Here is a 14266-nt window from a genome sequence, read left to right as displayed (position 1 = left end):
GCTAGATAGGAACAGGAAACTAGCTGGTCACATTTCATCAACACACAGGAAGCAGAGGGAGGGAGAGCAGCAAGTGGAGTAAGGCTATAACAAGCCTGCCCCCCCCCCCCCAGTGGTAAAATTCCTCTGCGTCCCAAAGTCTCCATAACCAATTAGGGACTGAAAGTCCAAGATATATGAGCCAGTGGGAGACATTTGTTAAATTATTAAACCACAATCATCAATATATTGTATTTCTCACAGTTTTAAATATTGTCTTACTTTATTGCTTTAATGTTCCATTTGCAAGCTACCTCCACCAAAATAAATTCTGAAGGTTTATAGATGTAGTGTGTTTTAAGGCATAATAAGTAGTCCATGGTGTGTAAACAGCTATAATCATAGGACCTTGCTGGTTTAGGGGAGGACTTGGTTTTGTTTCTACCAGCACTAAGTGATGGTACAAGGAGCTCGCGTGTTGAGGCCAGTCTTCACTCACCCCCACGAAACAGACTCACGAAGAAGCAGATTTTCACTCACGCTGCCCTCTAGCTCTAGAATTGGCTGTGTCTAAGTACTTTTCTTTAAAGGGTCCAGTTGTACCCTTCCACCGTGTCTCCTGCACTGAGGAAATGTTTTAGTTCTGTGCTGTCCACATGGCCGCCACTAACCCACAGAAGGTAGATGACACTTAAAAGATGGCTCATCTGGCAGCACTGTGTTTTCAATTTCCTTTAGTTTTCACACAACGGTTTGATTAAATCAGCTGAATGTGGCTAGAGGTACTGTATCAGATGGCCCGGGCATAGACACTCGAAGGGGGAGATGTCATCCGTTCATTTTCACTTATGAGTCATGTAGTTATTACCAGCTACCTTGGGCCTTTGTGAATCACTGCCAGGCTATTTTTGTCACTGTGCCACTGCCATCGGGTTTGTTTAAGGGCTCCATTGCTGACGAGAGTCTCCAAAGAAAAGCTCATAGTGTGGGATGGGAACTGAGGACCCTGTATAACTGTAAGCTCTGTCTCAGAGTTTCTCAAAAGATAGGTTGAGACTGATGGCTACGTGTGTCCCCACCACTGCCACTCTTATTGAGAAGAAACCTAGGCTGGGTGTGATGGCTCTTGTCTTTAATCCCAGCACTCTGGAGGCAGAGAAGAAACCTAGGCTGGGTGTGATGGCTCTTGTCTTTAATCCCAGCACTCTGGAGGCAGAGTCAGGTGGATCTCTGTGAGTTAAAAGCCAGCCTGGTCTACAAAGCGAGTCCAAGATAGCCTTGGCTGTTGCACAGAGAAACCCTGTCTCAAAAAGCAGAAAAAAAGAGAAACAGACAAACAAACAAATGAACAAATGAAAGAGAGAAGGAAAAAGAAAAGACCTAGATTTTCCTGAGGCCCGATAGAAGTCAAGTAATGACGTCAGATGTCCTGATAATAGAATCTGAACTCTGCTGTGCAGTGCATGCTGGGTATTTTAGGCTGTCCCAGCTGAAACGACCATGCTCCAATAGCTACTGCCTAAAATGCAGGGACCCATACAAGCTGCAGCATGCTTTGTGTGGCCCGTGCTTATGGAAGAGTGTTCCAAGGTGCCTGAATCCTTACTGTGCCCAGTTGCACAGCAGGGTTGGAGCCAACCTCAGTGCTCTTCCGTAGTGTCTGTCCAGGACATTCTACAAACTGTTCTGCAGCTCCTCACCTGGCTTTCTTCCCCATGCTGCCCTGGGATCTAGGGCTCTAGGCACCAGAGAACACCAGAGTGCAAACCAGCCTTTTCAAAACCAATGTAGGGGGCACTGGGTCCAGGATGAGGAATTTGACTCAGGGTTATTCATAGAGCAGCTGCTTGGTGCCAGATGCCAGCCAATGTCCTTGAACACAGAGATGAAAACTACACACACACACACACACATACACACACACAAATACACACCCTGCTTATTATTTGAATCATTCTTTGTATCACCCACTCCATTAATAATTCCACCTTCCAAATGTGTCCTGAGCATCCTGCTTTCAGGGACTCCCCTTGAATCTTGTTACCTTGAATAAGCCACATGGAACACGTAACCTCAGTCAGTCCTTGGGTACTTTCATGTCTGCCCCAGAAATCATCATTTCTGATGTACGCCTGAAGGAAGGAAAGATTCCTCTTGCTAACGGCCTCTCTTTGTCTTTGTCTTTTCCCCAGGACTCATTACTGACTACAGGGTAAGTGAGTGGTTTTTGTCCACTGAAGTGCCAAGGGCTCCCTACTGTGCTGCTGCTGCCCCGCACTCCCCACTCCTGAGCAGGAGTCCGCAAGAGTCCACCTTGTAAATGTGCTCGAATGGACATATTTAGGTGGCTTTGCGGTAAGCAGCTCTGCCAAATCCATCGGAGGTCTCAGTTTAGTAGGCACAGGCCTATTAAGACAAGTGGAAGGAGATTTAACTTCAGCTCCTGCAGGGATCAGGCTCCACAGCCCACATGGCCCTCTTTCTGCCTTCTGCTGTGTGCTTGGGGCAGCGTGCTGGGGAGTGCAAGAACAGAGTCAGGGAAGAGCCAGCTTCGTGGACAGGAGACTGTCTTGGCAGACATTCCTCGACTCGCTTTACTTCTTTCTCTCTTGCCCCCTCTTTTTTTTTTTTTTTTTTTAAACTCGCCACAAATGTTTTCTGGATTTTGAAAACACCAGGTTGTCCCAGCTTTACTCTGGGAAGGAATTTGGAACCGCAAGTAATGCTGGGAGGCTCCTTCCAAGAATAGAAGCCAAGCCGGCCGGGAACATGAAGGGGCCCACTGCATCTGCTGTTTCTCGGCCTCAAGAAATGATCTGGCTGATTTGCTGGGTGGGGAGGCGGGTGTGCATAGCGAGCACAGGACACTATCAAAGCCTCTTGTCCGAAGTAGTGTGTCTAAATTCTTGGGGCAGTATGTCAGCCGCTGATAATAGTACCCTTCCCTCCTCTGGTGACAGCTGTAGTCTGGCAGGTGCAGGTTATCAGGAAATCTTCATTATAGCTCCTTCAGGACAGAATTTCAGTCAAGTTTGTACCATAGGGAAAAGCCAGGACGTGTGTAGATATGGGCACGGCCAGGAGAACAAGCTGTTATCTCATTTAACTTTGTACGCACAAACCCTACTGAGGTTCCAAGTCACTTTTTAGAAAACATTACTTAAGGGATAATATGAGAATAATATTAAAAGTGGTTTGAGGATAAGATCACTTACAATCTTGTCGTCCTGACATTGCTGTGGTCTTTGGCTCCATGTTGTTTTTGTTGGGGGTACCATGCTGTACTTTTGAGAAGGAATCCCAATCTTTGTTCACTGGACCTTGGCAAATGTGTAAGCAATTGCCAGCAGAACCTTGATCATTTTAGGTGAACTTGGCGTGGGGTCGGCTCTTCCCTTCCCTTCCCACCAATGGTATTTAAGCTGTGCAGGAGCAAAATTTAAAGAATAAATCCCACAAGCCAGGCATGGTGGCACAGGCCTTTAATCCCAGTACTCGAGAGGCAGAGGCAGGCGGATTGCTGTGAGTTCAAGGCCAGCCTGGTCTACAAAGTGAGTCCAGGATAGCTGGATAGCTAAGGTTACATAGAGAACCCCTGTCTCAAAAAAGACAAAAAACAAACAAACAAACAAAACCCAAAAAACAAAACAAAGCAACAACAACAAAAAAAAAATACACACACACACAAAACAAAAAACAAAAACCCTATAAACTAAAAAAAAAAAAAAAAAAAAAAAAAAAAAAAAAAAAAAAACCCTGTCTCAAAAAAACAAAAACAAAAAACCCATCTCAAAAAAAAAAAAAACAAAAAACAAAACAAAAAAAGCCCTGTCTTAAAAAACCAGAAAACCAAAACAAAAAAAAAAACCTGTCTCAAAAAATAAAAATAAAAAAATTTTAAATAAAAAAAAAAGAAAGAAAGAAAATAAAAAAGAAAAAAGAATAAGCCCCACAAAGTTTGTACAACCTATGGCCTCCTTGTCCCATTTTGATTTTATACACTTGGTCTAGTGCATAATAACTCAGGAAAACCAGGACTCTTCATAAAGAAATAGTTCAGCAATCAGCAATTAAACTAGGGAGTAAAGTCAGATATGATGGCGCACACCTTTAATCCCAGCACTCAGAGTCTGAGGCCAAACTAGCCTACCAAGTGAATCCATGCCAGCCGGAGCTACATAATGAGACTCTGTCTCAAACAAGAAGGAGTTATACCATGGGCATATATGAAGAAAAACAGCATGTAAATTTGCTGTCGTCCCAAATTGGGAGAGATTTTGTAACTTGCCTCTCGATTCAGGGAGGAACAACTGTATTTAAAAATAATCTTTATTTTCCGAGAATCAGCACTGAGCTCAGGCTAATTCTTACTTGTGTGTCTGGTGGCAGACAAGAATGGAATTTGGGGTGCTCTTCCTAAGTGTAGAACTCGGTCTCACTGCCAGCAGGGAGCCGCGTGTGCCTCTCTCTCTCCACAGGAATGGAGCCCAGGGTCTAGCAAAGAAGTAACGAGCTCCCCTCCCCCAGCATGCCCTTTATAAGCTCAAGTCAAGAATTTCAAAGAAAGCCAGGAAGTACTGCAAGGCCGGTCTCCCGACAGGCCTGTGTCTCATCCGTGTCCTTTCCTGCGTGCTTTTATTGCATTTCCAACCATCATCCATCACCATCAAGAAGAATGTGAGGAGCCAGTGTGAACAGCCTGTCAGCTGACCGTCTGGGAAAGCTAGGAGAAGCAGAAGGAGGCTCCTTTGGTAAAAAGGGTATTAGGGGTCACTCACCAGAGGTCAGTGAAACAAAGGCACTGATACTGTTTCAGAGTGCAGTTTCAGTGCATCCAGGCAGAGAAAGGCCGACACATAAGGGGTTCAGCACCCCCTCTCTCTCTGCCTGCATGACCTCCTGCCCCCACAGAAGCTGCCTGGGGCAGGACCACATCTTTCCTATTTCTTCCCGGAGTACCTCCTCCGGTGTGTACTCAGCAGACATCTGTCCAGTGAAAATAGTAAACTTCAGTGCCTCTCAATCAGTGTTTCTTCTGTCTTCATGACCAGGAGATGTGCAGACAGTGTCTCACTTTCCTCTCCCCTAACTCACACACCAAGTTCTTTGCCATCCCGGCAGGGAAATGGGTACTCTATAGGAAACTGGCTGCTTCCAGAAGAAACCGTCCAACTGAGAAGTTGAAAAGGAGCCTGGCTGCTAACATGCGCCTCACTGACGTTTTCTTTATATTTTGTTTCAGCACTGGCAGATCCCACTGGGGCGGAGATTTCGATCTTTGAAAATGTGGTTTGTTTTTAGAATGTATGGAGTCAAGGGGCTGCAGGCTTACATTCGCAAGGTGACCGCCTTCTTTGTTTATCTGAGTCATATTCTAATGGTGTTCGGAAAAATCAGAAATGAGTTCAGGTGTCTTAGTAAGCAACCACCGTCACACGTTGCCTAACAGTGGGGACGAGTTCTGAAAACATCATGAGGTACTGCCATAAACATCCGAATTTTCAAATACAAGCTGAGAAAGAAAGTCTGAGAAGGGACAGCAGACTATTTATTCTACTATTGTTTGAAATAGCATTTTAAGCATAATGTTCGTGTCAGGCTGTAGTTTGTGTCTTTACGATTAGGGCACCGATAAACTGGTCTGACTTGTCTTCTAAGACACTTTCATGAGAATATAAGTTATCCGAAAAGCAAAACAAAACAAAAGACCCTCCAAAAAATAACACAGAGAGACCCTGTCTCAAACAAAACAAAAATCAGCCAGGCGCGGTGGTGCATGCCTGTACTGCAGCACTTGGGGAGACAGAGGCAGCCGGATCTCTGGGATCTCTGCAAGTTCAGCCTGTTCTACAAAGCACGTCCAGGACAGCTACCCAGAGAAGCCCTGTCTCAAAAAAACAAAAACAAAAAGACTACAGGTTGTCAGCTACAGGAAGTATGTTAAAGCCTTGTGTAAATTTGTTTCTTTGTTTCCCTATATCCATTCAACAGCAAGTTTGACTGAGCCATACTAATAGTAAGATATAATGCCCCCAACACACACACACACACACACACACACACACACACACACACACACACACACACACACACACACACACACATTGCCAAACTAAGAACCTTTGAGTTGGTTAGAATAGATACCGTCTAGTCCCATGCGTCTCAAGGAGGCTTCCAGGGCACTATGTAACTTCTGTTTCAATAAGCCATGCAGGCTGTGTGGTGGTGGCCTTTAATTCCAACACTCCGGAGGCAGAGGCAAGCTGATCTGCGAGTTTCAGGACAGCCAAGACTACACAGAGAAACCCTGTCTTGGCGGAGGGAGGGTGGAGGGGGGCAAGGAAAAAGAAAAAGCTATGTAGATCACTAGGATGTGCTTTGCATTCAGTACTTTGAGGAGACACTGATCGGTTCCAAGCCCTACTACCCTACTTTTTTTTTTTTTTTTTCAACAGCTGGGGAAGCTGAGTCCTGAGTATGAGCCAGGGCTTGTCTACTCATTTAGTCAGATGCAGAGCTGAGTCCTTTCTAAGCCACAGCATCATCCTGATGAGGCAAGCATGCCTGTGGTTTCCAGCCTGTGGTGGTGACAGCTTTCCTCTTAAGTCCTGGTACCCACTGCATCACCAGATGTGCAGCCAAAGACGGGGCTGAAAGTCTCGGCCCATCTTGTCTTCTATGACAAAGATGCAGAGCGTAACATTTGTTTGTAGAGTACTTGTCACATGCTACAAATTGGCATCTATCCAGATCACAAACCTGTTGTAAGGAAATGTACGTAAACATCAAGCCTTGTGAGACAGCTACACAGGGGGAAAGAACTAGAAACTGAGAGTATGTAGATTTCTAAGATAATCCCTGATCCAATTGCAAAACGGATAAGGAGGGTGAGTCAACTCCGTGTAATAAGAAGGAAAACCTGGAGTGGTTTACCAGTCAGAGGGGTTGGTGACTTTCAGTTCAGGACAGCTTGCTGTGATTAGGGTATGCTAGGCTAAAGATATACCAGGGGTCTTTCTGGAAAGGCCCCAATCCTGCCTTAACAGTAGATTGTAGGAATGGTCAAAAGGGCTGTTCCTAGGTTTCAGCTAATTGAAGAGCACTTTAGTCCTGAGTCTTTAGTGCCCCCTGGTGGGGTGACTAGGAACAGTTGCTTTAGTGGTGTTTCAGTCTTAAAAAGCTTTGTGCTTTCAGCTCCTCTTAAGCATGCCACCCTGTGGCAGCTAGTGCTGGGTGCCAGGAGGTTCCAATTAGCTAAGTGTGCACTTGGACAGTGATCGAGTGTGTTCTCAGCAGATCATATGTGCTTTTAATCAGCTTTTGAATTCTATCAGCATCTAGAGATTAAATAATGTGTTCAATGTAATCACATAGCTTTTTTTTTTTTTTTTTTTTTTAATTATTTTATTACTTTGGAGACAGGGTCTCACTATGTAGTCTTGGTTAGCCTGGGGCTCAGTACGTAGATCGGGTTGGCCTCGGACACATAGAGGTCTGCCTGCCTCAGTCTCTCTGGTGCTGGGATTAAAGGCATGCACCACCATGGCAGAGGTTCACACAGCTCTTAGGTGATTCCACTCTATCGCTGGGAGTTGGGCTAGGACCACTGCCCCACTACAGAAGTGCCACTCCCGTGTTCACCAGCCTGTGTGAATCCCAGCTGAGCCAAGGCCGGAACACAAGGCCTTGGGAATGATACTTGTTCTCACCGGGCCTCAGTTTTCCTAGCTGCAAATGAGTAAAGCTGTATCACAATATTTTAGGCTATCACGAAGAGGTCAAGGTAGCCTTTCTTTCCTCTAGAATCTTCCATTACTTCTTTACAATGTTTATTATAGAGAATTATAATAAGAGAAAGGAGGGTTAAATCATAGACCTATGAGCTGGGCGTGGTGGCACACACTTTTAACCCCCAGCACTCAGGGAGGCAGAGGCAGGCAGATCTCTGAGTTTGACGCCAGCCTGGTCTACAAAGTCCAGGACAGCCAAGGCTACTCAGAGAAACCCTGTCTTGAAAAACAAAACCAAACCAAACAATAGATTCATGGACAGAAAAAAAAAAAAAATGAGTGCTTTTTTTTTTTTTTAAAGAAAATTGTAATCTAGGTAGTATATAGCCGTTAAGTGTCCTCTCAACCTGTGTGGGAAATGCTGGCGAGGGGGAACAGGCACAGCTCAGAGCATGTGAATGGTTAGTAAATGCAGTCTTCAAGGGTGCTGGGTGGCCAGGGTTAGGCTTTCAGTTGTGACGAGAAAGACAGCAAGTTTCCCTTCTCTTTTTCCAGCATGTGAAGCTGTCCCATGAGTTTGAGTCTCTGGTACGCCAGGACCCTCGCTTTGAGATCTGCGCGGAAGTCATTCTTGGCTTGGTCTGCTTCCGGCTAAAGGTACGTTATGTCAATCTCAGCCATCTTTGGTTTTCGTTGAGTGAGATAAAGTAATTATTCATGCCATCCACATGCATAGTTGTGTGCCAGTTGCCAAGGGCTACAGAACATGACCTGTGGTGCTCAGCAGGCGGTGCTGGCTGGCTGACTGGCCCAGTAGACTCTCCTCTGTGGACTTGTTGCCCAGTTCCCTCCAATGTGATTGGATGCTTTTCCTCTTGACTCAACGCCAAGGGTCCATCCAATACCCTCTGGAACTGTCATCCTCTGCTGAGCTGTCTGTGGCCTCAGTAACCAGGTCACCTGTGGACACACAGCATCAGCACATCTGGGGACTGGTTAGATAAACACACCCCACTGTCCCTGTCATCTGGCTATATATGCTTCGGCAAGATTCCTGCACAGAGGGGGCACCTGGGCTCTGTGTTCACTTCGTGAGGGAAGCCTGCCCAGATCGGCAAGGGAGTAAGCTATCTTTGCAGAGACTTACACAACCATGTTACTCAAAAGGCCCCCTGCTCATCACTGCCTTATAAATGAAACCAGATGCTCTGGCCATTACGAAGATGGCTTTTAATAGGCCAAGAGTTTTATGTTTTGTTTTCTTCCTCCTTGCCTTCCTCTTCTCCTTTTTACAGTACTGGGATGGAACCCAGAGCTTCACACATGCTGGACAAGTCAGTGCTATGCTACATCCCCAGACTCTGCCTCCTTTTTTGTATCCCCTCTTTAAAAAAAAAAAAAAATTAAGAGAACGGGGGCCTCAAGATGTTACCCAGGCTGACCTGAAACTTGTGATCTTCCCAAGTAGCTGGGCCTGCAGATGCATGCCACTACCCTTGACTGGAAGTTTCTAAATCAGTTCTGAAGGCCTCTGCCAGGAGGCCTCTTTGTCCAAGCCTAGACAGCAGCCCTGAGAAGGAGTAATCTGGTGAACATCATTTTCACGGTGCTGTACCTCTGTGTACCATGTCCTTCTCTCGTCTTCATCCTCAGAGCTTTGAGATGAGATCCAAGCCTGGGACATTCTAGAAGCAGCAAGCACTAGTGTTGTGATTTGAGATTGAGAGAGGAGCCCCAAGCTTTCTGCCAGTGTAAAATGTAATGTCTAGGAGAGATGTGTAGAACAAGCAAGAAAGTGGGCCACATGTATCCCGTGTGGGATGCTTCAGGGATACATGTTCCTGAGGCTTGGTGTGTGGCACGTCTACCAACATTGGTGTTGGCGTTGTGTTGACTTTTCTGTCCCCCAAGTAAGTACTTGTTTTCATTGTTGTAGGGTGGGGCTGTAAGAATAGTTTCAGTTTTTGTAGGGTGCTTATATTTTAATTTTGACAGTTTTACTAAAATGTAATTCACTTTGGCCTTTAGCTTGTCCATGTTAGTGGTTGTTAGTGTCGCTACAGAGTGGTGAGGCAGTCGCCATAATATAATCTGAGGACACGTTTGCCTTCCTTAAAGACCTCTGTATACTATTGCCTTTTGTGATTGTCTGTTCTACTCTTGACATGATGCTGTCAAGGCTAACACTATCGGTGGATTTGTATAACTTAAAATTATGCCAAACACACTTTGCCTCAGTTTTGTCCCTTCTCACATGCCTGGTAGTATGCACAGGCTCACACGCAGAACCCGCCATACTCTTTGGCTAGGAGGCCTTTTCTTCTGGGAACCGAAAGCACATCAGCCAAATACGATTCCTTACGGTTTTTGTTTGTAACTGCACAATGTGATTCCCCCCCTTGACCTCCTTTTCTCCAGTCTAATTTTTCAATATTCTTTATCCTTGATGCCTTTCACAGCACATATTGTGGCTGCTTACTTATTGAGACGGGATCTCATGTAGCCCAGGCTACCCTTAAACTGCCTTTATCGCCCCAGACTATCTTGAAAGGATTTCTTCATCTTCCTTTCTCAAGAGGTGAGGTTACAGATGTGCACCACTCTGCTAGCTTAAAGTAGCACTACACAAAATTTGTTTTTGTGGCACTGGGGACCAAAACCAGGGTCTCATAGGAGCCAGGCAACTGCTCTACTGTTCAGCACTATTTCTGACCCTGTGGCCCTTTATTGGACATAAAATATGTGACATTACAATGGCATAGTTGCTTCTTTTTCCCTTTCCCTGGCCAGATTTCTTTAATCTTTTGTCTTTTTCTTTTCTTTTCTTCCTTCCTTTCTTTCTTTTTGGTTTTTCGAGACAATGTTTCTCTGTGTATCCTTGGCTGTCTGGATTCACTTTGTAGACCAGGCTGGCCTCAAACTCACAGAGATTCGCCTGTAGTTCCTTCATTGTGCACTTAAGACTTTCTCAAGTGTCACACTCAGACCCAAAGCTAGAGGCATGTGAATCTGTCCAAGGCTAAGAGCATTTTTCAGTCCCCAGCAGGTGTTCAGCTACCATGGTCCAGGCAGTAAGGATACTGCCCCTCCTGTGTATCCTCCTACCTCTTGACTCTTAAAGTCCAGAACAAATGGTACTGCCCTGCAACAGTCTTATTGCTAGAGTGATGCCCCAAACCAGCTCCCTTCTGCCTTTTGCTAGACTGACAGGCTTAGCAGATGGGCAGCGACTTCATGACAATTCATACAGAGGCATGAAGGAATAGACAGGGAACACCTACCAGCCTGTCTCCTTGGGGCCCAGCTGGAAAGTGAAGGTTTCTGTATGGTGTTTGATAAGGCCCTCTTATCACTGGCCAGTTCCTGGGAGTGGAGAACACTGGCCTCTCTGTCCCCAGCTATCTGACAATTCTCTTTTTAGAGAGGCTGTATAGAGATCATCCATGTTCCTGCACTTACAAATGTCCTTTCCAGGGTCTTACGACAGCTTTGACTGTGGCGTTCCAATATCTCTGTTGTCATGACATCCTGTGGGCTCCAAACGTATCTAAAGCTGCTCTGGTGTACCAGAGACATTGCTTATACCCATCTATTTGTTGACAGTGCCTCCAGGGACCTTCATCTTTCACAAACAAACTCAGAGGATAAGAAGGCCAACTTCTGATAATACTGATCACGGAGAAATGCTACCATGGGGAGAAGTGATCTTATAAGTTCTTTTAGCCTTGTTAGTTATTTCATGCAACTTTTTGGCATCGTACATATAAATGGAAAGTAAAGATAGTTTCTTTGCTGGCTACCATCTCTGCGTGTTACCAGACTTTGTGTTATAATTCCCCCAGGGCTCCAACCAGCTGAATGAAACTCTCTTACAAAGAATAAACAGTGCCAAAGTAATCCACTTGGTTCCGTGTCATCTCCGAGACAAGTTTGTACTTCGCTTTGCTGTGTGCTCTCGCACTGTGGAGTCTGCCCACGTGCAGCTGGCCTGGGAGCACATCAGAGAACTGGCAAGCAGTGTGCTGAGAGCAGAGAAGGAGTGAAAGCAGAGCTGCCTCAGGTAAGCCGTGCCAGGAACATCCTGTCTTCCCCCGCATGTCAGGATTCCAGCTCAGTCCCGGCGTAGCCACTCAGTGCAATGTGGCTGGGCTCCACTGTAAAGCGGAGGAGAGAACTGTAAGTTATTCACTCAGGAGAAGCAGAAGGAATGCCACGTGTAAGGATTCTACAGACGAACTTGTGTCTGTTTCTGTGGGAATATACATTCATAATGTATAGATCTCGCTCTACACTTTCCCTTCAGATTCCCGCCACCCCCCCCCCCCCGACAGAACTGACCAAAGCAAATTATCAGAATATACTTTAGATGCCTGAAAACAGCAAATGAGACTTTCATGTGACTGTCAGGCGAGACCAAAACCGTAAGGGTAAAGGAAGGGCAGGCTTCCAGGTTGCTTACACAGAGGAAAACTTTGCAGACAGCACAGCAAACGGTCATAAAATTTGTCATGAGAGATGTCTGATTCGCAACATAAGCTCTTGAGTGAAAACTATTGTATCGTTTCACTGCAGAAATAGCATAGTCCTTCTCTGTAGTCAATTTAGAAGTACACAAACTTCTTGTGTTTTTTATTTTATTTTCATTTCTGTGGTGCTGGGAATTGAACAAGGATCTTGGGCCTTCTAGGCATGTGTACCATCACGGAACTACACTATAAACCCTCTTTATTTATTTATTTACTTTTTGTTAGCCCCCAAGTTCATGCTATTTTCTTTTCTATGTAGAGATCAAAAGTTGAAAAGGAGCATACCTGAAAACTGGAGTGAGAGAAAAATAACCATCACCCTGTCTTCGTGGAATCACAATTATATGTGGCGTCATGTGTGTCTCCAAAATTAACCAGAAACCTGAGATTTACTTTTTGGTGACTTATCAATGAAGTAGTTTCTGTATTATCTGTGGAAAAATATTTTCTGTGTGGAAAGCTAATGTCAGTGGCTCCAGCTTTTGGTTTTTATGTGGCTATGATTTTTGTTGATAATAAGATGTCTTTGTGCTCATTAAGGTACTGGTGGCAGGAAAGGCTTACAGAAATATTGTCCAGGATGCTGGGCAGTGATGGCGCATGGCTTTAATCCCAGCACTTGGAAGGCAGAGGCAGAGGCAGAGGCAGAGGCAGAGGCAGAGGTAGAGGCAGGTGGATCTCGGAGAGTTGGAGGCCAGCCTGGTCTACAAAGAGAGTCCAGGACAGCCAGAGCTCTGTTTCACAGAGAAACCCTGTCCCAAAAAACAAAAACAAAACAAATTTTTTTATCCAGGGCAGTGTTTGGTCTTACCTTCAGATTATAACTATGGCTGTTAACTTGTCCTCTGTTTGGCTAAATGCTTAATAAACAATCAGTGTGCAACACTAACTGTATTGAGTAAGCATCTTGTTTTACAATGTATCACACTCATTCTTGTGAACTTAACTAACCTCTTCAAACATTTAGTGTCCTGTGTATAGCGAAGGCCTGATGTATGTCACTCAATGTTCAGTCATTAACAACACTCAAGTTCTGCTTAGATCTCAGGAGTTCAATTTCTAGGTATTTACTCAAATAATCTCTGATCTTTATATGGAAACATTCTGATTTTTTTTTAAATGTGGGGTTTTTTGGGTAAATTTATTTGTGTGTGTGTGTGTGTGTGTGTGTGTGTGTGTGTGTTTAGTGCTCAAGAAGGCCAGAGGAGGCCATAAAATCCCCTAGAGCTAAAGCTACAGGTAAGGCTCCAAGATGAGCCACTATTACTAACGATAGGATCCTCCTCTTTTTCTGCAGCAAGAGTTGCTGCATTCAGCATGGTCTTTAAAGTAACTCTGGAAAGATGCATAAGACCTGAGAATGAAGCAAGTGGTTGGGTGGCATGTAGCATGTGGCATGTGGCATGTGGCACAGGACACATTGTATGAATGGGAGACAGGGATTATCTGAAAAAAACTGGGGTATTCCTAAAACTGTCTGAATTTTTAGGGAATAGAGTCTAAGACCTCAGCTTCTGGTCAGACCCATGAAGGATATAGTCCTGTCTAACTGTGGTTCATTTTTAGCTTATCCACTATCTTATTAATGTTTCTACTGCTGTGATAAAATACCACAAACGAAAGCAACTTGAGGAGGAAGGGGTTGACTTGGCTCACACTTCTACACCACAGCCCATCAGTGAAGGAAGCCAACAAAGTAACTCAAGGCAGGAACTGATGAAGAGAGTGTGGAGTCATGTTGCTTACTGCTTTGCTGTTTGCTTTCCTGTAGTAGTGAGGCCCACCAGCCCAGGCCTGACACTGCCTGCTGTGAGCGCCATCTTCACATATCAATGTTCAGTCAAGAACATGTCCCACAGGGCAATCTGGCGAGAGCATCTTCTCAATTGAGGTTTCCTCTTCCCAAATGACTCTAGCTTGTATCAAGTTCATACCAGCACATTCATCTACTGGCCTTTATTCAACACGGTGCTCAGACACCAAAACACTCAGCCCTAGAAACAGGAAGAAGCGATCCCTCCCAGTTAACCA

At 45.0% G+C, this 14266-nt stretch overlaps 1 protein-coding gene across 1 annotated transcript in view; it reads left to right on the top strand.

The window, feature by feature from the left end:
• Ddc (dopa decarboxylase) overlaps positions 1–12759 on the top strand; it is a 90829-nt gene extending 78070 nt beyond the window's left edge. Inside the window, exons 11-15 of the mRNA XM_051165054.1 lie at positions 2172–2191; positions 5222–5320; positions 8265–8366; positions 11552–11769; positions 12495–12759. Of these exons, the coding sequence (XP_051021011.1) occupies positions 2172–2191; positions 5222–5320; positions 8265–8366; positions 11552–11752 (422 nt within the window). The 3' untranslated portion in view covers positions 11753–11769; positions 12495–12759. The remainder of the gene's footprint in view (positions 1–2171; positions 2192–5221; positions 5321–8264; positions 8367–11551; positions 11770–12494) is intronic.
• Positions 12760–14266: the final 1507 nt, after the last annotated feature.

The sequence above is a fragment of the Acomys russatus genome, chromosome 22, assembly GCF_903995435.1.
Source record: "Acomys russatus chromosome 22, mAcoRus1.1, whole genome shotgun sequence".
NCBI classification, from domain to species: Eukaryota; Metazoa; Chordata; class Mammalia; order Rodentia; family Muridae; genus Acomys; species Acomys russatus.
The sequence above is the reverse complement of the archived record's forward strand: the minus strand, read 5'-3'. Positions and strand labels throughout refer to the sequence as shown.